The following is a 23,040-nucleotide window of genomic DNA, read 5'->3' as shown; positions in this document are numbered from 1 at the left end:
TGAAGATGTACTTGGTGGGCAGCCTGCAAGTGTTGCCACGCTTCGGGTGACAACATAGCATGCCCACAACTCACTAACCCCAAACTGTACCTCTTTTGAAATGTGGGAGGAAACCAGACCATCCAGAGGATACGCTCATGATCATGGAGAAAACATACAAACTCCTTACAACAGTGGTGGGAATTTAACTCCAATCTTCTGATCGCTGGTGCTGTAAAGCGTTGTGCTGACCGCTATGCTGCCGTGGCTGATCATTTAAAGGTTGTATAAAATTTCAGAGGTCTCTGTATAGGAGTATTGCTACCCCTCAGGTGTGATGGAAGTTGTGAATGTTGCAGAGAGGAGTTCTGGAAATACTTAGCAGGTCAGATGGAATCGTGGAGAGTTGACATTTCAAACGGATGACCTTGATGGTGCTTGAAAAAGTTAGAAACCATTTAGAGAAACCTGAAGTTGGGCAAAGACGGGGGAGGTCTTGGATAGAGTTCATATATTATGACAACTAAGTACCATCTTTGATTTGGACCATCATCTGTCTTGTACAGGAGCCTTAGATCCCACACCTCCAGGTTCAGGAACAATTATTAGCCTCAACCATCAGGCTCCTAAACTAGAGGGGATAACTTCACTCAGCTCAACAGTGAATTGATTACTGAACACAACCTATAGACTTACTTTCAAGGACTTTACAACTCATGTTTTCAGTATTGTTTATCTATTTATTGTGATTTTTTTTGTATTTGCACAGTTGTATTCTTTTGCACATCGGTTGTTTGTCAGTCTTTGTGTGGAGTTTTTCATTGATTCCATCGTATTTCTTTATTTTCCTGTAAATGCAGGCAAGAAAATGAATCTTCGGGGTAGTATATGGTGACGTATGTGTACTTTGATAATAAATTTACTTTGTACGTTGTAATTAGCATTTTCCATTGACATACTGAGTATTTCCAGTATCCATGGTGCTTGCTTTTGTACAGAAGGAAGTGAAATGCTCATGATGTGTAGCCAGGATGAATACACCAGAACTCCTAACTGCATCTATTAGGGCATTTATTGTGAGACTGATTATGCCACAGGCTGAGATTTAAACGTAAGGACCGTAAGCTTGAGTTTTCATCAATACACAACAAAGTTGTTTGTTAAACATTTGGAGCTGATTCAGGAGAGTTGATAAAAATTAGCAGTAACTATTTGATTTTTCTTCTTCCTTTTGGATTAGGCCCCCATCGAAGGGTAGCAAATCAGATACCTGAAGAAATCCTGAATGACAAAGAGCTGCAGGAGGCGATCCGGGTGCTGCCCAGTAATTATAACTTTGAGATTTACAAGACGGTCTGGAGAATAAAGCAAGCAGAAGCTAAGAGAGGTATTAGTGGTTTCTCTTCTCCAAATGGTGCTGTTTATAAACACAGGAAATGTGAAGACGTGAATGTTCCAGCACTTTCCTGGCCAGCCTCCCATCTTTCATCCTATCCAAACTCTGCTGTCTGTTTTAACTCACTCCAAGTCCTCATATCTGTGCTGCCTCTGGCTCTGACAATGCCTTTTTGGTGCTGCATTGGCTTCTGACCCCTCTGCCAAGCCTCAACTTGCACCAGCTCCTTCCCTGAAATGTTTCACAGGCCAAGGAACCTTCTAGAATCCTCTTCTGGTATCCGTTATGTCCTCAGTTTGAAAGATTTCACCATTGCTGACTCCAGAGTTTAGAATTCCTCATCCTTGCCTCTAGCCATAGTAGTGCGATCACTTGAGTCAAGTATGGTTGTCTGTTGGTGGGTCATCATATCCTGGTGCACTGTGGACAAGAGAAAGTGGTGGCCCTTCATTCTTCCTTTCCCTGAGATGCTGCTTAGACCCAGCACTTATCCTAAGCTTTTGTTCATCTGTGCTGATTTCTCTCTCCGTGGCCCAGTGCCAAATTTTAGTTTGATAGAGCTCTTGCAAAGTGTTTTGGCAAGTTTCAGTAATTGGAAGTGCTATATACATACTGGTAGTTGTAAATGTGGTATGTAGGATAAAAGATAGAGCACTAAGTTTGCTTCCCTGGTTTTGTTGAGATGAGTCAGAATGAAATATTGACTTGGCCTCTGTTCTTGGCCTCTCCTTGTGGATTAGAGGAATGATTTCAACCAACAAGGATTCCAGTGTTTCTTGGAAGTCCTGGCTGTCTGGATTAGGCTTCTACTTTCTGTCAATTTGCAGAACAACCCTTGGTGATGTTTACTTGAAGAGCATTTGACACTTGGAGTGAGTCTGAGGGTACCTTAGTTCTTTTGGGACATAGAATTCTAAAGGTGACAGCAAGTCCAAGGGGAAAGCTGTAGCAGCGGGGAAAGCTGCAGGGCTGGGGTGGGGTGAGGAGAGAGACTGATACCTCTCCTTCAGGGTGTGGCAGAAGAGAAACCTCAGCCGGCTGGTCGTTTATCTCTCTCTGTAGTAAACTGGAATGAATATGTTGAATGCAGAGTTCATTCCTTTGTGGTTTTTCTCATTGTAGTCAGACTCAATCAGATTTACGATCACTGACATATTCAAAGTTCAAAGTAAATTTAGTGTTAAAGTGCATCTATGTCACCATATACAACCCTGGCATTCATTTGCTTGTGGGCAAACTCAGTAAATCCCAATGATAGACCTCACCCAACAGAGTGGACAAACAACCAATTGTGCAAATACGCAAAAAAAAAAGATAATATAATAAATAAATAAGCAATAAATATCGAGAACAGGAGATTAGGAGTCCTTGAAAATGAGTCCATAGTTTGTGGGAACATTTTAGTGATGGGGAAGGTGAAGTTGAGTGAAATTATTCCCACTGGTTCAAGGCCTGATGGCTGAGGAATAATAACTATTCCTGAACCTAGTGGTGAGAGTCCTGAAGCTCTTTCATCTTCCGGATGGCAACAGCGAGAAGAGAGCGTGACCAGGATGGTTGATGATGAATGCTGCTTTCCTGTGACAGTGCTGCATATGATGTGCTCAGTGGTAGGGAGGGCTTTATTCATGACGATCTGGGTCATATCCACTACTTTTTGTAGGACTTTCCATTCGAGGGCACTGGTTTTCCATACAAGGTTGTGATGCAGTCAGTTAATATACACTCCACCACATATTTATAGAAAGTGTGTCAAAGTTTTGGATGTCATGTTGAACCTTTGTAAACTTCTAAGAAAGTAGAGACGCTGCCTGGCTTTCTTTGTGATTGCACTTACGTGCTGGGCCCAGGACAGGTCCTCTGAAATGATAACACCGAGGAATTCAAAGTTGCTGACCATCTCTACCTCTAATTCCCCAAAGGGGACTGGCTCGCGGACCTTTGATTTCCTCCTCCTGAAGTCGATGACCAGCTCCTTGGTCTTGCTGACATTGAGAGAGAGATTCTTATTGTGGCACCTCTCAGCTAGATTTTCAGTCTCCCTCCTATATACTGATTCATCACCACCCCTGACTCGGCCAATGACAGTGGTGTCGTCAGCAAACTTAAATATGGTATTGGAGCTGTGCCCAGTCACACAGTCATAATGAAAGGCAAGTAGAGCAGGGTGCCAAGCACATAGCCTTGTGGTGCACCTGTGCTAGTGGTGATTATAGAGGAAAACGTTGCCAACCCGAACTGGCTGGGCTCTGCAAGTGAGGAAATCAAGAATTCAATTGTACAAGGAGAGATTGAGACCCAGGTCTTGAAGCTTATAAATTAGCTTTGAGGGGATGACAGCACTGAACACAGTCAATAAAGAGCATTTCATGCATGCACGTTTGCTGTGAATTATATCGTGAAATTTGTGGTTTTGTAGCAGTGGAACAGTATAATGCATTAAAAAGTTACTCTAAGTTACAATAAGAAATCTTAAAACATAGAGCAAAATAATGTTAGTGGCCGAGGGGAAGAAGCTGTTCCTTAAATGTTGAGTGAGTACCTTCAGGCTCCTGTACCTTCTCCCTGATTGTAGTAATAAGAAGGCATGTCCTGGGTGGTGAGGGTCCTTAATGACGCACCCTTCAGTAGCATTGGGAATGTAGAAACATCTGGATTTATTTGGTGCATTTCAAAGCTTATGGGGATCCCAAAGTACTTGTAGCTAATCATTAAAATAAACCATTTATAAGATTGAGAGCCTTGACGGTCAAATTGGACCGAGAAAGCTTCCATGGGTCTGTTTTCGAGATGCTGCTTGAGAGAGGCACAATGACTGGGACTCCCATGCTTTTTGATTAGTGTTGTGAGATCTTTTCATCTTTCCAAGGAGGCAGGTAGGTGTCAGTAGACAGCACCTCTGGTGACACCCTTCAGTAAGATTGAAAAGGAAGGAGGAAGAAGCCAGAATAAGAAAATTGGAGGGGTGGGTAGAAGGGGTTGGAGAACAAGCTAAGATGTGCTGGTGGAAGCCAGTAAATGTCGCCATGCTTCCAGTGCCAAAATAGCATGCACACACCTAACCCTAACCTGTATGTCTTTTGGAATGCGGGAGGAAACCAGAGCACCCAGAAAAAACCCACAGGGACTAATGTAGGATCTCAGACGGATGCGTTGGCTGCTTATTTCTCTCTGTAGATGCTGCCTGACATTTTATCTTAACTTGGATTTCCAATGTCTACAGAATCTCTTGTGTCTATTTTCTTCTGGTGAAATGTTAGAAAGTTAGCCAACTGTTGAATCTCTGGGGTGGGATTTGAACCACAACTTGACTCAAAAAATGCTACCTCTGAGGTTAGTCCTGATGAAGGGTCTCGGCCTGAAACGTCGACTGTACCTCTTCCTAGAGATGCTGCCTGGCCTGCTGCGTTCACCAGCAACTTTGATGTGTGTTGCTTGAATTTCCAGCATCTGCAGAATTCCTGTTGTCTACCTCTGAGCCTCTGCTTTGCCCCTTTCATCACCCAACAGTCACGAAGAACACTGCCATCCCACAGGTCAAAATGGTGAAGTATCTTGGGCTATTGCTCCATTATTTCACTGACCCTGGTTTGATCCTGACGCCCATTGCTATATGTGTGGAATTTCCTCTGCCTAATGAGGTTGTGGGAGAAAACTGGAGCATCAGCAAGAAACCCAAAGTCATGTGGATTGATAGGTTAATTGGCTATTTCTCCTGGTGTGTCGATGACTGGAAGAAGGGTCTAGAACCAGTAGGCTTAAGGTGAGGGAGGAATGATTCAGAAGTGACCTGAGGAGAAACCATGTCACATACAGTGTGGTGAGTACATGGAATAGCCTACCAGAGGAAGTAGTAGAGGTGGGTACGATTACAGTGTTTGAATATGGGATGGCCTACCAGAGGAGCAACACCTTATAACACCAGGGGGTCAGTATGGACATGGTGGAGGATTACAAATACCTGGGGATACGAATTGGCAATAAACTGGACTGGTCAAAGAACACTGAGGCTGTCTACAAGAAGGGTCAGAGCCGTCTCTATTTCCTGAGGAGACTGAGGTCCTTTAACATCTGTTGGACGATGCTGAGGATGTTCTACGAGTCTGTGGTGGCCAGTGCGATCATGTTTGCTGTTGTGTGCTGGGGCAGCAGGCTGAGGGTAGCAGACACCAACAGAATCAACAAACTCATTCGTAAGGCCAGTGATGTTGTGGGGTTGGTACTGGACTCTGACGGTGGTGTCTGAAAAGAGGATGCTGTCCAAGTTGCATGCCATTTTGGACAATGTCTCCCATCCACTACGTAATGTACTGGTTGGGCACAGGAGTACATTCAGCCAGAGACTCATTCCACCAAGATGCAATGCAGAGCGTCATAGGAATTCATTCCTGCCTGTGGCCATCAAACTTTACAACTCCTCCCTTGGAGGGTCAGACACCCTGAGCCAATAGGCTGGTCCTGGACTTATTTCCTGGCATAATTTACATATTACTATTTAATTATTTATGGTTTTATTACTATTTAATTACTTATGGTGCAACTGTAACGAAAACCAATTTCCCCCGGGATCAATAAAGTATGACTATGACTATGACTATGACTATATTCCGTCTGGGTAGCCTCCATCCTGAGAGCATGAACATTGATTTCTTGAACTTTCAGTAATTGTCCCTCCCTTTCTCCTTCACCATTCCCCATTCCTGTTTCCCTCTCTCAACTTATCTCCTTATGTGCCCATCACCTTCCTGTGGTGCTGCTCCCCCTTCCTGTTCTGCCATGGTCTTCTGTTCTCTCCTATCAGATTCCCTCTTCTCTGATCCTTCATTTGTTCACCAATCAACTTCCCAGGACTTTATTTCACCCCCTGCCACTCTCCCGGTTTCACCTATCACCTACTTCCTTATAATTCTTTCTCCCTTCCCCCCACCTTCTTACTGCGTCTTTCCAGTCCTGGTGAAGGATCTCAACCCGAAACATTGACTGTTTACTCTTTTCCATAGATGCTGCCTAGCCTGTTGAGTTCCTCCAGCATCTTGTGTGTGCTGCTTTGGATTTCCAGCATCTGCAGATTTTCTCGTGTTTGTAATCAAATTAATTAATTCCGCTCTCAGGGAATTTGGTTCCATTCGCAATGTTGGAATGTGATCACATGCATTGCCTGCACTGATTCTTTTTCACATTGTATTTTGATTATTTGAATCTTGCTTTCACTGAATTTAAACTATCTTTACCAGGAGTAAAAGGTACATACCTGTATGGTAACTGGTATGGTGCGTCTCATAAACACAAGATTTTGTAGATGCTGGAAAGTAACACATGCAAAATCCTGGAGGAACTCAGCAGGGCAAACAATATCTATGGAGAAGAATAAACAGTTGACGTTTTGGGTTGAGACCTTTCATCAGGGCTAAGGAATGAAAAAGAATGATATCTACCGGTAGTGCTGCTGCTGCTGTGAGGCAGGTCAAGTGACCCATTTCAGACATGAGTATAAAGACTGAATTTTAATTGTGTCTTCGCACCACGATGATTCTTCATTTTGCCACTAGTGAAAGTTGAGTTTAATTTTGTACTGAGAGAGAGCTGCTAAAACAGGCTCTCTGTGGCAAGGAGGTGGGAGGTGAATCAGTAACTACTTAGGCAGTCATGAAGTGAGAGCTTGGGGAGTGAGCAAGAGATCTGGCTGGCTATACGACTGACTGAAGTTAAATGCAGACGAAAGAAACATGCAAATCCATAGGCTGTCAATGAATGACTGGTGCTGTAGCAGGTGGCCGATAAGTCACTGGCCACCCTAAAAAATTCAAGAGTGTTCTTGCCAAGTTTTGGGATCACTACGTTATTATGGATACATCTATCATCAAAAGTTAAAAGCAGCATCCATCATCAAGGACCCCCACTATCCAGGCCACGCTCTCTTCTCACAGCTGCCATTGGAGCGGAGGTATAGAAACTTTTGGTCCCACATCACCAGGTTCAGGAACACTAATTACCCTGCAACCATTAGGCTCCTGAACCGGCGTGAAGTTACCCTCGTTGGTTCAGGAGCCTGATGTTTGTCGGGCAGATAGTGTTCCTGAACCTGGTGGTGTGGGACCGAAGGTTTCTGACCCAAGTTTATGGAATCATTTCAGAATTGAGGTGAGTGAAGTATCCACTTATATCAACTGTGAATTGTGTCCACAACCTATGAACTCACTGTCAAGGATTCTAATTCATGTTATCAATATTATTTATTTATTTGAACAGTTTGTCTTATTTTGTACATTGCTTGTCAGTCTTTGTGTGTAGTTTTTCATTCTATTGTATTTCTTCATTCTACTGTGAATGCTGCAAGAAACTGAAGTACATACATACTTTGATTCCTCCTCCCCACTCTTTGGAGTAAAGGAAGATGAAAGGTGATTTGATAGCAGAGTACAAGATAATAAGAGGCACAGATCAAGTAGACAGCCAGAGACTTTCCCAAGGGGGAAATGGCTAACTATACGAGTGGGTATAATTTTGAAGTGATCGGTGGAAAGTATAAGGGGGATGTCAGAGGTAAGTGTTTTTTTTTGACACAGACAGTGGTAGGTGCATGGAAAACCCTGCCATGGATAGTGATTGAGACAGATCCATGAGGGACATTGAAGAGACACCTAGGCACATGGATAATAGAAAAAAGGAGGGCTAAGTGGGAGGGGAGGGTTAGGTTGATCTTAGAGTAGGTGAAATAGTTGGCGTAACATCGTGGACAGAAGGGTCTATACTGTACTGTTTTGTGTTCTTACCATTCTTGTTGTAGCTTACCCCTGTGTGGTTCATGCCAGTATTGTCCTTGGATGAAGTAAGAATGAATAACAATGTCTGCCTCAATCTGACCACAAGAAAAACCTTTGATTGCCATTGCGTCATCAACAGCTTGAAGATTTTTATTTTCTCTCCATAACATTTAAAATCGATTTCACTTCCTTTAATTGGCATTGGTCTGTTCCAAGTCTTTAGATGAATAAAGTGATTAACTGTATTGATATGTTGGTGGGACAAGAAAAAGGCACCATTGTATTTCACTATTTAATGAAGGGTTCAACTGGGACCATTTTGATCTTGCAGGCCAGCTTCATGGTCATTCTCTCTAACAAGGGAAAAGGTCAGCACAACATCATGGGACAAACGGCCTTTACTGTGCTGTTTTGTCCAATGTTCTATGTTCTGAATCTTTTTCTTTTCCTGGACCACCACCCACCCCACCTACAGGGGGCTGTGTCTTGGTTGCATTCTATCTCACGAGCTGTTGTCTTGCAAGTCCACTGCCTGCCTCTCTTCAGAACTGCTGTGAATCCCTGATTTCCATTATTCTAACAACAGTGCTGTGTCTTCAGGTGTTTAGGCTTTAACTTATGGACTTGTTCCCCACATCTTTTTAGTTCCCTCTCCTTTTAATTGTTCCTTATAAACCTGGTGCTGAGACCAAGCTTTTGGGCAGCTACCTCATATCCATATGCATGACTTGGTGTCATTATTTTATGTGATTATGCTCCAGTGGAGTGTCTTGGGATATTTTACTGCATTCAAGGCATGATATTAATGCCATTTGTTATCTGAGCTCGGACCATGAATATCAGTGAGTCCATTTCTGCACTGTGATACGAAAGTAAACCATAGCTGTTCACCCTTCTTGCATTCCCTGGGGATACGAAGGCCTTTTCCGCCTTTACCTTGGTTAAAATCTTCTTGAAAACAAGAAGTGTTACACATATGCCAATGAACATGTTTTATTGTAATGTGTTGCAAACTCATCTTGTGGTGCCAATTTCCCTTCACTCATATTATAAACTTTCTAAATCTCTACTCTCCTGTTAAGCACGTTATGAGTCTCCACTAGCATCTTACCTTCTCTATGCATGTACCTATATTAGATCAACAGTATCTCATACCTTCACTGCATCTGACCTCTCACCTTATTGCCACCTGTACTTTGATATTGTTCCCCTTTCTTTATCTGTACCTCTGTATTGTACCCTCTTTACACCTACACTTCCATATTGAGACATGGCCTCAAGAAGGTGGCATTCATCAAGCACCAACATCATCTGGGACGTGTCCTCTTTTCGTTATTACAGTCAGTAGGAGGCACAGGAGTCTGAAGACCCACACTCAGCAATTCAGGACAGCTTCTCCCCCCCACCTCCCCCACCACCAGATTTCTTAATGGTCCACTTGTGCACTATTTACTGTACTGTGCAAAAGTCTTAGGCACATACTTACACCTCTGGCGCCTAAGACTTTTGCACAGTACTGTAGTAATTTTATGTACTGCACTCTTCTACTGCCGCAAAAATAAACTTGCTGTCTGATCCACATTGACAAATACTGTACTGTGCAGAAGTCTAGCTATATGCAGTATATGTGCCTAAGACTTTTGCAAAGTACTGTATTTATTTTTGAAATTTGTAGTAATTTTATGTCTTTACACTGTACTGCTGCCACAAAGCAACGGATTTCAACTGACATAAGTTAATGATAATAAATCTGATTCTGATTAAGGAAGTCAATTAAGTTTTTCATTCCACCTGTACTTGTGCATATGACAATTAACACTTCTTTGACTTTATACTCTCGCTGTATTTGTACTTTGACATTGAGTACATCCTGTATCATTACTCCCATATTGTACCCTCTTTATATCTTGTGTAGCGTATTTCCCGTATTCATCTTCCATATTATATCCTTCTTGTACTTCTTTCCCCCTTTCCGTTCCTGTATTCCATGTTATTCTGTACATCTACACCATATGCCACTTCAGACTCCCCGGGGGTGTTTGATGGTTTTGGGACTGTACTTGCAGGAGTTTAGAAGAATGTGGGGGGGGGGGGTGGGGTGGGAGGGCGAAGAACAAAATCTACTTGAATAGAAAGGACGTGGAGAGAAATCTATAGTGGAAGGGTCTTGGACCAGAGGGCACAGCCTGAGAATACGAGGATTCCATTTAGAAGGAATTTCTTTAGCCAGAGGATGGCGAATTTGTGGAATGTATTGCCACAAGCCACTGTGGAGGCCAAGTCATTGGGTATATTTAAAGTGAAGGTTGATAGGTTCTTGATTAGTAAGTACATCAAAGATTATGAGGGAAGGCAATAGAAATGGGGTTGAGAAGGATATTAAATCAGCCATAATGGAATGGTGGAGCAGATTTAATGGCCCAAATGGCTTACTCTTTTTATGTCTTGTGTTTTTATGACTACCATTCTGCCTGTATTCCTCTGTATTTCTTTTCTGACCATGCACTCCCACAGCACACTGTATAGGTGCATTCACATGAGATCTGTATGTATGTTTTACAAAATATTCTTATGTTCACTGCTCTTGTTGTGCTATACTGCAATGTAGTGAATGCATCATTTGACTTTGTTCTGATGTAGAACTGCAGAACATTTGCACACTTTTTTCTCGCTGGGTTTTATGTATGTGCTGTGGTCTGCAATCCCATGTTTCAGATGCTCTCAGTGCTCTGCATTTGAGGAGTGCACAGTTCCCATTTCCTCACAGTCAGCATATTGCACAGTAACGTGCAAAAGTCTGAGGCACACATAGTACTCACCTTTCCCTGGAAGTTTTCATGTTTTATTGTTCTACAACATTTAATCACAGTGGATTTAATTTGGCTTTTTTGACACCGATCAACAGAAAAGACTCTCTCGTGTCAAAGTGAAAATAAATTTTTACAAATTGGTCTAACTTTATAGTGATTATTAAACACAAAATAATTGACTGCATAGTTACTGACCCCTTCAAGTCAGTTTTTAGTGGATGCACCTTTGGCAGCAATTACAGCCTTGAGTCTGTGTGGCTAGGTCTCTGTCAGCTTTGCAAATCGGGACACTGCAATTTTTCCCCATTCTTCTTAACAAATTTGCATGGGGAACGTGAGTGAGCTGCCCTTTTCAAGTCCAGCCACAATTTCTCAATTGAATTGAGGTCTGGATTCTGACTTACCCACTCCAGGACATTAACTTTGTTGTTTTTAAGCCATTCCTGTGTAGCTTTGGCTTTATACTTTGGGTCATTGTCTTGCTGGAAAACAAACCTTTTCCTACGTTGCAGTTCTCCTGCAGACTGCATCAGGTTTTCCTCCAAGATATCCCTCTATTTTCACAAACAAGAGAAAATCTGCAGATGCTGGTAATCCAAGCAACAGACACAAAATGCTGGAGGAACTCAGCAGGCCAGGCAGCATCTATGGAAAAGAGTATAGTCAACGTTTCTAGCTAAGACCCTTCAGCAGGAACGTCAGTTGTACTCTTTTCCATAGGTGCTGTCTGGCCTGCTGAGTTACTCCAGCATTTTGTGTGTGTTTCCCTGTATTTTGCTTCATTCATTTTACCCTCTACCTTCACAAGCTTTCCAGGACCTGCTGCAGTGAAGCATCTCCACAGCATGATGCAGCCACTACCATGCTTCACGGTAGGGATGGTGTGTTTTTGATAATGTATAGTGTTTGGCATATACCAAGCATAGTGTTTAGTCTGATGGCTAAAAAGCTCAATTTTAGTTTCATCAGACCATAGAATCTTCTTCCATCTGAATTCAGAATCCTCCACGTGCCTTCTGGCAAACTCTAGCTGAGATTTCATGTGAGTTTTTTTCCAACAGTGGCTTTTTCTTTACCACTCTCTCATAAAACTGTGTCTGGTGAAGCACCCGGGGAACAGTTGTTGTGCGTGCAGTCTCTCCCATCTCAGCCACCGAAGCTTGTATCTCCTCCATTGATGTCAGAGGTCTCTTGGTGACCTCCCTCACTAGATCCTTTCTTGTATAGTCACTCAGTTTTTGAGGATGGCCTGCTCTTGGCAGATTTATAGCTGTGCCATCTGCTTTCCATTTCTGGAAGATTGACTTAACTGTACTCCAAGGGATATTGGAAATTCTCTTGGATACATCTCCTGACTTGTGCTTTTCAATAACCTTTTTACAGAGCTGCTTGGAGTGTTCTTTGTCTTTATGGTGTAGTTTTTGCCAGTATACTGCCTCACCAGCAGTTGGACCTTCCAGATACAGGTGTATTTTTACTACAATCAGTTGAAACACCTCGACTGCACACAGGTCTTTAAAACAGATCTCCATTTAACTAGTTATATGATTTCTAAAACCAGTTGGCTGCATCAGCGATGATTTGGTGTGTTATATTAAGGGGGGGGTGAATACTTAATGCAATTAATTGTTTTATGTTTTATATTGTAATTAATTTAGATAACTTTGTAGAGATCTGGTTTCACTTTGACATAGAAGTCTTTTTCTGTTGATCAGTGTCAAAAAAAGCGAAATTAAATCCATTATGATTAAATGTTGTATAACAATAAAACATAAAAACTACTGGGGGAGGGGGAAGGTGAATACTTTTTATAGGCACTGTATATAGCTAGGGTACTTTTGCACAGTATTTGTCAATGTGGAGCGGAGAGCAAGTTTGTAAATGTAACGCTTAGGCTATCGGGTCGTGTTTATCTAGGGGAAACCCCGTCCACCCGCCAAACCGTGTCTCACATTTTGCATAGTTGCTGTGTAATGTACCCTGGTTCAAACTCACACCTCAAATATCAGACAGCACACAATGTACGATTTATAGATTCCAATTTATAGATCTTACTGGAACAATGTAATTAATAGAAATACAATATAAAAGGAAAGTAAAAGGTGCCAAAATCAGAGTTCAGCCACTTCGTGCACAATCGTTGGAGCTCAATGAACGGTGTCTTCTTGCCACCATGCGACCCCCTCCAACCCCCTCGACCCGCTGCCTGGGACCAACCACGGTGGTCGACCAGAGCGCGTCCAGCACGTCCTTCCTCTTTGGTTCTCCTCCCAAAAACCCGCCAAACCACACGGTTCCCAGCTATATGAGACAGAATATCACTCACATGGACACTCATTGCTTCGTTCCCTCCCTTATCAATAATATAACCCAAACAAGCAGGGAAAGAGAGAGAACTTCTGACATCGCAGTTATTATTACAGAAAAGCCATTTTATGTAACATACAAAGAAGCCATTTTAGACACCTCAGCAGCCAGTGTAACCAAGACTCGGTTACATAAACATGGCAGGAGCAAAACATGTTGGGAATGGCGAGAGTAGAGTACAAAAAGAGTACCAGGGGTGAGGGGTGGTGCAGGTGCAGACACACCCAGCCCTGAGACAGCAGGCAAAGTTAATTGATCATTACCAAATGTCTCTCTGATGCTTCCTGCTCTCTTCCCCTTTTCTCAACCATGATACCCCTCTCCCTGCCCACTTCCCACAAATCAGAATCAGGTTTGTCATCACTCATTTATCATGAAATTAGTTCTTTTTTGCGGCAGCAGTGCAGTGCAATACATAAAGTTACTACAGTACTGGCAAAACCCTTAGGCACCCTAGCTATGTATATGTGCCTAAGACCTTAGCACAGTTCTGTACTTGCCATTCACTGCTGTGACCACTGGCTTACATTTGCCACTTCTGAAAAGGGAATGAAATTCTAGTCCAGGCGTGTAGATTTGAGATTTCACTGATTGCGCAGAGATGGGAAATAATGGTGAAAATCCTAAGTGTAGGTTTGCTTTACCCTAGAGACATTTGGTTCAAGCCTTGTATATAAGTTTATGCCAGTAATGGAGTTAAGACCGTAGTTTCGATCTGTTTATACAAGGGATATGTGACCGTAACATAACCTCATTTTACTAATACTGACTGAACAAATATTACTTCAAAAATAATGGGAATCAGACTGATTTTTAATGATATTTATATATTCAAGATATTTGGGTTTTACTGGCAAGGTTAAAATTCATTGTTCAACCTTGAAGCCCCTTACAGAAGAAGTGTTGCCCTTCCCTGTTGAACTACCACAGTGATGTAATTCATTTAATTTGTGTTATTATATAATTTGTGATCATAATTCCATTTGTTTCAAGATAATTATAGAGAAGGATAAAACTGGTCCTCGGGGTGAGATTTTAGATTGGAGAAAGGCCAAGTTCAATGGCATCAGAAAGGAACTGGCAGGCATGGATTGGAATAGATTCTTTTTCAACCAGGGGATGCTTGGTATGTGGGAGGCCTTCAAAGGTGAGATATGGAGAGTGCAGAATTTGTAGGTTCCTGTCACAATAAAAGGAGAGGCTAATGGGTTTAGGTACTTCGGTTTTCGATGGATATTGAGGCTTTGGTTTAAGAAGAAGGAGGTGCATATCAAATATAGGCTGTTAGGATCAAATGAGGTGCTTGAGAAGTATAAGAAATGCATAGAACACTTAAGGAGAAAAATCAGGTGGGCTAAAAGAGCACATGTGATTGCCCTGGCAGACAAGCTGAAATAGAATCCCAAGGCCTTCTATAGATATATGAAGAGCAAAAGGATAGCACGGGACAAAATTGGTCATCTTCGAGACACATGGAGCCAAAGGAGATGGGGAGATATTAAATTATTTTTTTTATCTGTATTTACATGGAAGACAGTCACAGAAATCAGGCAAAAGAGCAATGAGGTGATGGACCACAGCTGGATTACAGAAGAGGAAGTGCTTGCTGTCCTGACTCAGATTAGGGTCCTCAGGGCCTGACAAGGTGTCCCTTTGGACCTTGCTGGAGACTAGAAATTGCAGGGGCCTTGGCTAAGTTACCTTAAATGTCCTTGGTCCCAGATGAGGTGCTGGAGTATTAGAGAATAGCAGTGTTCCTCTTTTGTTCAAGAAAGAATCTAAGAATCAGCCAGGAAATTACAGGTCGGTGAATCTGACATCAGTTGTGGGCAATTATTGGAAGGTTTTCGAGGTGACTGAATATATAAGTATTTGGGGAGACAGGGCCTGGTTAGGGATTGGCAGCATGTTTTTGTATGTAGTAGATTGTGCCTAACCAATCTCATAGAGTTTTTTGAGGAGATTGTTCAGAAAGTTGATGTCAGAAAAACAGTGGTCATTGTCTAAATGGACTTTCATAAGGCCTTGACAAAGTACCACATGGAAGGCTGGTCCAGAAGGTGTGATCGCTCGGCATTCGGAATGAAGTAGTAAATTGTATTAGACATTGATTTCATGGGAGAAGCCATGGAGTGGTAGTAGATGGTTGCCTCTCTGACTGGAGGCCTGTGACTAGTGGTGTGCCGCAAGCATCGGTGCTGGGTATTTTGTTGTTTGTCATCTTTATCAATAATCTGGATGATAATGTGGTAAACTGGACCAGAAAACTTGTGATGACATCATGATTGGGGACATAGTAGACAGCGAGGAAGGCTTTCAAAACTTGCAGTGGGCTCTGGACCAGCTGGAAAATGGGCTAAAAATGGCAGGTGGAATTTATTGCAGACAAGTGTGAGGTGTTGCACTTTGGCAGGACTAACACAGTGAATGGTAGAGCATTGAGGTGTGTGTTAGAATGAAGGAAAATTAGAATACAAATCCATAATTTCTTCAAATATAGGTTTTTGGTAGACAGAGTTGTAAAGAGAGGTTTTGGCACATTGGTCTCTATAAATCCACTGAATAAGGAGTTGGGATGTTATGTTGAAGTTGTAGAAGATGTTGGTGAGGCCAACTTTGGGGCATTGTGTGCAATTCTGGTCACCTACTTACAGGAAAAGATATCAATAAGTTTAAAGAATGCAGAGAAGATTTACACAGATGTTGCCAGGGCTTGAAGATCTGAGAAATAGCGATGGGTGGAATAGATCGTGATTTTATTCGCTGGAGCGTAGGAGAATGAGAGGAGATCTTACAGAGATATATAAAACTATGAAGCGTTTAGTTAGGATAAATACAAGCAAATTTTTTTCTACCGAGGTTGGGTGAGACTAGAACTAGAGGTCATAGATGAAAGGTGAAATGTTTCAGGAGAACCTGAAGGGGAACTTATTCACTGAGAGGGTGGTGAGAACTTGGAATGAGCTGTCAGCAGAAGTGGTGGATGTGGGCTCAATTTCAACACTTAAAAGAGGTTTGGAAAAGTGCATACGTGGATGAGAGGGGTGTGGAGGGCTATGGACTGAGTGCGAGTAGATGGGACTAGGCAGAAAACAGGTGAGTATGGACTAGATAGGCCGAAGGGCCTGTTTCCATGCTGTATTGCTCTATGACTCTGGATCATTGTAAATATTGTAAGCATTTTACAGGAGCGAGAGTTAGGTAATACACTATTGACACTGAGCCACCTAACAACAGACCTAAGAAGGAGCTTCAGTGGGACACCATGGTAGTTCGGCACTATTACAGCTCAGGGCATCAGAGGTCAGCGTAAGTTTCTATGTTCTTCCTATTTGCACGTGTGTTTCCTCAGGTTACTCTAGTTTCCTCCCACAATCCAAAGATATACCGGTTACTAGGTTAATTGGTCATTGCATATTGCCCTGTGATTAGGCTAGGGTTGCTTGGTGGCCGGTAGGGCCTGTTCCCCATCATATTTCTAAATAAATAAATGTCACAAGAGAAGAGAGAACAAGGGAAGGTATAGGTTTAAGGAGGGAATTGTAAAACATTTTTTTGTAGCGCAGCGATCCTGGTCATTGAGGGTGAAGTGTTGGAAATTAGGACAAGAGGTCAAAATTGGAGGAACCCAGAGGGAAGTAGGATAAAGACTTGGTGAAGATGGTTCAGAATGGTAATCGCTAGTGGTAGCCATGTGTGGCAGGCATGGCATCTTCAAGTGAACAGCAGGCAACATGTTACTCTTTACAATTACCTTTGAGGGAAAGGTTGCTTTTGTGGGGGAAAAAATTTAGATGATTAAAAAAAAATTGCATCCATAGAATTTGCCAGGATGAATGTTGTTAGGGTCTTTAATTAAAAAATAGTACATCGTGCTCAAAACAGCAGTGATTTGAAGGTAGCGCGGCGGCAAGGTGATGTCACAGTTAGTTTAACAGTAATGCAGCGGCAGTGACCCAGATTCAATTCTGCCACTGTCTGGAAGGAGTTTGTACGTTCTCCTCAAGGGTTTCTTTCCTCTGTGTGCTCCGGATTACCCCACATTCCAAAGATGTACGAGTTAGTAGATTAACTGGTCAATTGGGTGGCGGGGGCTTGTTGGCCCACCAGGACTGTTACCGTGCTGTGTCTCTAAATCTAAATCTAAAAATATCCATGCTTCGTGTGCTGCACTGGTGAAGGATCTCTAAGTCACACTGTGTTGCTTCAGCAGCTTCAGTCTAGTAAACCCTGTTGTCCGTCTCCAAGGCAATAGCCTGATACATAATAAACTTCTGCTGGCACTTCTTTGAAGGCAGTTCTGAGGCCCCCCTTGGAGCTCAGCTCAACACCTACAGTATGTAGTGCTGACGCTCAGTGCTGCTGCCTATCTGAACTCAGCATAAACATCCTGAGCTAAGGGACCGGCTCCTCTTTGCACCCAGACTCCTCGCTTTACACCAGCCAGGGTGCTCAGAAAGGTTTTGTTGTCCAAAGCACAGAAGGGTGAGAACTTGGTAAAGATGCTTTATCAAATTAATATGCAAGCAACTGAGGAGGCAAACAGTGTGTTGGGTTCCTTTTTATTGCCAGAAGGTTTGAATAATTTGAAACACATTAATTAAATGTACTATATTTTAATTTTTAATATTTTTCATGATTTTAATATTTTTGAGCTTTTTAAATGTCTTTGATCATTTGAGATATTCCAAAATAGTTAAAATGGCCGCTAGCAGGAAACAATCAAAGAAAGTATATCAAACGATCTATCAGAATCAGAATCAGGATTAATATCACTGGCATATGTCGTGAAATTTGTTGTTATGCAGCAACAGTTCTTTGCAATACATAAAACTGTAAATTACAGTAAAAATTATGTATATATAGATAAGGTATATATAGAGGGGAGGAGAAGATGGTGGCGCGACGCAGTGTGTGCGGCCGCTCCGAATGATATCGTATTTGTGAAGTAGGATGCCATTCACAATCCTGATTTGATGGAGATGGACATGAGAAGCATGGAGGAACATCTGGAGAAACTTCTGAAATGCCTGCTTCGCTGCTGCAGCTACTATGCGATCGAGAATCTCCGGAGGGGAAGGCCCCAAATCCTCGGCTTTGCCTATTGCCTGTTGCCGGGGCCGGGGTCGAAGCGCTCGGCAGAGATGGTGCTCGGTGCTTGGTGTCGGAGGGCTGGTCAGAGGCTCGAAGTTTTCGGATGGACTTAGAGTTGGACTGTGGTTGGGGTGCTTCCAGGATGCTGCATCGGCAAGTTTGCGGCGCTGTAAGCTCATGGAAGGGAGTTTTTCCCTTCAACCATCTGCATGAGATGATGGGACTTTCCAGAGACTTTGAGACTTTTTTTTATGTGCCCATGGTCTGTTCTTCATCAAATTACGGTATTGCTTTGCACTGTTGTAACTATATGTTATAATTATGTGGTTTTTGTCGGTTTTTTTAGTCTTGGTTTGTCTTGTGTTTCTGTGATATCATTCTGGAGGAACAAATTGTATCATTTCTTAATGCATGCATGACAATAAAAGAGGACTGCGTGTCCTTATGATCAAATCTAATCTAAATTAAATAAGTAGTGCAAAAAGAGAAAAAAAGTAGTGAGGTAGTGTTCACAGGCTCCATGTCCATTCAGAAATCTGATGGCAGAGGGGAAGAAGCTGTCCCTGAATCGCTGAGCGTGTGCCTTCAGGCTCCTGTAACTCGCGATTCAGGAAAAGCTTCTTCCCCTCTGCCATCCAATCCCAAAATGGTCATTGAATCTTTGGACACTACCTCACTTTTTAAAAAATATACAGTATCTCTTTTTTTGCATGGTTTTTCATCTATTTAATATACTTAATTGATTTACTTGTTTATTTATTATTACTTAAAATTTTTTTAATTATTATTATTTGTCTGCTAGATTATGTATTGCATTGAACTGCTGCTGTTAAGTTAACAAATTTCACGTCACAGACCGGTGATAATAAACCTGATTCTGATTCTGATTCTATTTAGAAATTGGATGGCAGAGGGGAAGAAGCTATGTAACTAACTTCACATTTATATCGGCTTTTTTGCCTGAACTAGTCTGTATTGCTTTGTGTTCTCTTCACAACTTGCACTTTCCCACGTAACTTTCCAGCATCAGGATATTTGGATACATTATGTTTAGCATCTTCAACTAAATTGTTAATATCAGTTGTAAGTAAACAAGCTTGCAGCATTAATCATCGGAGACCACCGGCTGTACCCTACCCACTTGAAAATGACCTACTTATTCCTAATCTGTTTCCTGTCATTAACTATGTTAATATTTGAACTCCAATTTCTTGAGCTCTGAGCTTGTGTAAAGGTAGCACTTTATTAAGTGGCTCCCGGAAATTAAAAACATATTCTGCATTCATTCTTTTATCTACCCTGACTGAAAACAAAAATCAGTCAGGCACTCTTTCTCTCTTCTGATGATTCCGCCGGGTCCTGATATACTTTTTAAGTGGTCTTTTATCATTGCCTTAATGATGGATTCCAGTGTTTTTCTGGCAACTGCCTGAGTGTGGCATTGACGAGGCGTTGTAAAACTGAAGCCATGAGGAATTACAGGGGAAAAACTCTCTTTTTTACTGGAGGCATAACACCCACAAAGGAAGATGGTTGTGGTGTTGCAGGCCAATCATCTTAGCTTTATAACATCGCTAGAGGAGTGCCTAAGGGCAGCATCGTTGGCTTTAGCTTCTTCTTCAACAAGTTGCAGCTTTATAAAACTCTAGTTCGGCCATGTCAGGAATATTGCATACAATTCTGGTTTCCCCATTATAGGAAGGATGTCAAGCCTTTGGAGAGGGTGCAGAAGCGGTTTGCCATAAGACCATAAGATATAGGAGCAGAATTAGACCATTTGGCCCATCGAGTTGCCCTGCCATTTCATCGTGGTTTACCAGGGTGCTGCCTGGATTAGAGGGCATGTGTGATAATGTGAGGTTAGACAAACTTGGGTTGTTTCTGTGGAATGGTGGAGGCTGAGGAGAGATCTGATAGAGTTTTAGAAGATGATAAGAGGGGTAGATAGAATAAGACAGACAGTATCTTTTTCCCAGTGTTGGAAGGTCTAATACCAGTGTTGGAAGGTCTAATACCATGCATTTAAGGTGAGAGGGGGTAATTTCAAAGGAGATGTGAGGGGCAACTTTTCTTTTACTGAGAGTGATAGGTGCCTGGAATGTTCTGCCTGGGTTGGTGGGAGAGGAAGATATATTAGGGACTTTCAAGGACTATTAAGAGATGTTTAAATAGGCACATGAATGTGAGGAAAATGGAAGAATATGGACATCATGTAAGCAGAAGGGATTAGTTTAGTTGGGTATTTGATTACTAATTCATTTGGTTTGACACAACATTGTGGGCCAAAAGACCTGTTCCTGTGTTCCTCAGAAAGGTAGCATCCATCATTAAAGATCCCTGCCACCAGGGACATACCCTCTTCTCATTACTGCCATCAGAGAAGAGGTACATGAACCTGAAGACACACACTCAACTTTTTGGGAACAGCTTCTTCCCTTCTGCCATCAGATTTCTGAATGAATCCATGAATGCTACCCCACTATTTTTGCTCTCTTTTTGTGCTAATTTAATTATTTAAATATATATTTTTATTGAAACTTATAGTATATATTATGTCCTGCACTATACTGCTGCCACAGAACAACAAATTTTACAGCATATGTCAAGATGATGAACGTGATTCTGAATCTGCACTATGCATATTGTTGGTGTGTTGGAGCATTCTTCTCTGGATGAAGCCAACCTTGTGTTTTTCTAGTGAATGCTGCTTATCTGATGCTGTGTACTTGTGGTACTGCTGTAAGTTGGTTTTGCATTATACCTGTGCATACATGCACTTGTGCTTTTTGATAGTAAGTTCCACTTTGATGTTGACCTTTTGACTTTGAGTGCATCTCCGACAGTACTTTGAGATGCTCTCTGTCATTCTTCACTAGGTTTCATAGTTGTCAATATTACCCAGTCTGGCTTTTTTGTGATTTTAGACAATGAGCTTGATGTTTAAGTGTCACCCTAGTTCAGGGCAATTAGTGAGGAGCAGCAATGCCTGCAACATCCACATTCTGTGAGCATATAATTTAAAAATAAAAGAAGCTTATGGCACCATTAGAAAACAAATGAATAACAAAAAATGTATTACTTCATACTTAGTCCCTTTATGGTGTCTTCCTTTATCTGGGATGCTTTCTGTCTCTTCAGCTGCAAAGACATGCAAAATATTTGTTTTAACACCTCAGCCATTTTCTTTTTACTCCATCACAATTTCTCCTGTATTAATAATTTCAGTGACCCTTGATGCTTTCACTACTCACTTATTGAAAACTTGTGGAAGCTCCTACAATTTACTGTACATTTCTTGGTAATATACTCTCATTTGCTTCAGTTTTTATCATGTTTTTGTTTATATTCCAATTACTAATCTGAATCCTTAATCTTACAGATTTTTTTTTGCAAAACTGAGTGTCCTTTGATCTACTATTATACAAATCAAGAACAGGAGTTGTCTCCATGGCCCAACAATTAGAGTCGTAGAGTCACAGAACACTGCAACATAGAAACAGGCTCGTCGGCCCATCTAGTACATGCTGAACTATTAATCTGCCTAGTTCCATCAACCCGCACCCAGACCTGTACAAGCATCTCTCAAATGTTGAAATCTAACCCACATCTTCCACTTCTGCTGGCAGCTCATCCCACACTTTCACCATCCTTTGAATGGTTCCCCTTAAGCATTCCACCTGTCACTCTTAACCCATAACCTCGACTTCTAGTTTTACCCAATCTCAGTGAAAAATGCCTGCTTGTATTTACCCTGTAGATACTCTTCATAATTCTGTATGCTTTTATGAAATCTCCCCTCATTCTCCTACACTGCAGGGAATGAAGTCCTAACCTGTCCAATCTTTCCCTCTAACTCAGGTCCTCAAGTCATGGCAACATCCTTGTAATTTTTTTCTGAACTCTTTTCAATCTTATTGATGTTTTTCCTGTAGGTAGGTGACCAAAACCTGCACACAATTTTCCAAATTAGGTCCCACAACTTCAACATAACATCCTAACACCTGTAGTCAGTATTTTGATTTACGTAGGCCAATGTGCCGAAAGCTCTCTTTATGACTCCATCTCTCTGTGATGTCACTTTCAAGGAATTATGGATCTGTGTTCCCAGATCCCCCTGTTTTAATATTACATTTTGCCCTGTCATTTAATATTATAACCTTAACTCCACACTCTCAACAATCCCATTGCTTAAGAAGAATCTCCTTCCATCCCTTTGCAGAATATTTCTATCTCTGCCATAGGAAACGATTCAATGACTCGGTTTTCCACTGCTCTTTGAGGACAAGTGTATTGAAGACTCAAATATCTGAGAGAGAATATTTCCTTTCTTCTCTGTTGAATTGGGCACTCCCTTATCTGTGAGCAGTAGCCACATGTTTTGGATTCTCTTATAAATATCCTATCCACGGCCACCCAGTCGAGACGTTGCAGGATCTTGCATGTTTCAGTCAAGTCATCTACCATTCTCTACCACTTCTTAGTCAAGACAGTAAGACTAAAAAACAGCTTCTTCCCAAGGGCTGCTGTGCAGCTGAATAATGCTGCACCCCGGATTGCCAATGGCTGTTGAGTGTAATGGATTATTGAACTTACTTGTTGCAGCAAATATGGAATTAAAAAAAAAATTAAA

At 41.8% G+C, this 23,040-nt stretch overlaps 1 protein-coding gene across 1 annotated transcript in view; it reads left to right on the top strand.

Annotated features, from left to right (window-relative positions):
* Positions 1-23,040, top strand: part of dph1 (diphthamide biosynthesis 1) — an 814,404-nt gene that overhangs the window by 25,026 nt on the left and 766,338 nt on the right. Inside the window, exon 2 of the mRNA XM_072243260.1 lies at positions 1,220-1,366. Coding sequence (XP_072099361.1) covers positions 1,220-1,366 — 147 coding nt within the window. The remainder of the gene's footprint in view (positions 1-1,219; positions 1,367-23,040) is intronic.

This window comes from Mobula birostris, chromosome 25 (assembly GCF_030028105.1).
Source record: "Mobula birostris isolate sMobBir1 chromosome 25, sMobBir1.hap1, whole genome shotgun sequence".
Lineage (NCBI taxonomy): Eukaryota > Metazoa > Chordata > Chondrichthyes > Myliobatiformes > Myliobatidae > Mobula > Mobula birostris.
This window is presented reverse-complemented; position numbering and strand designations above follow the sequence as displayed.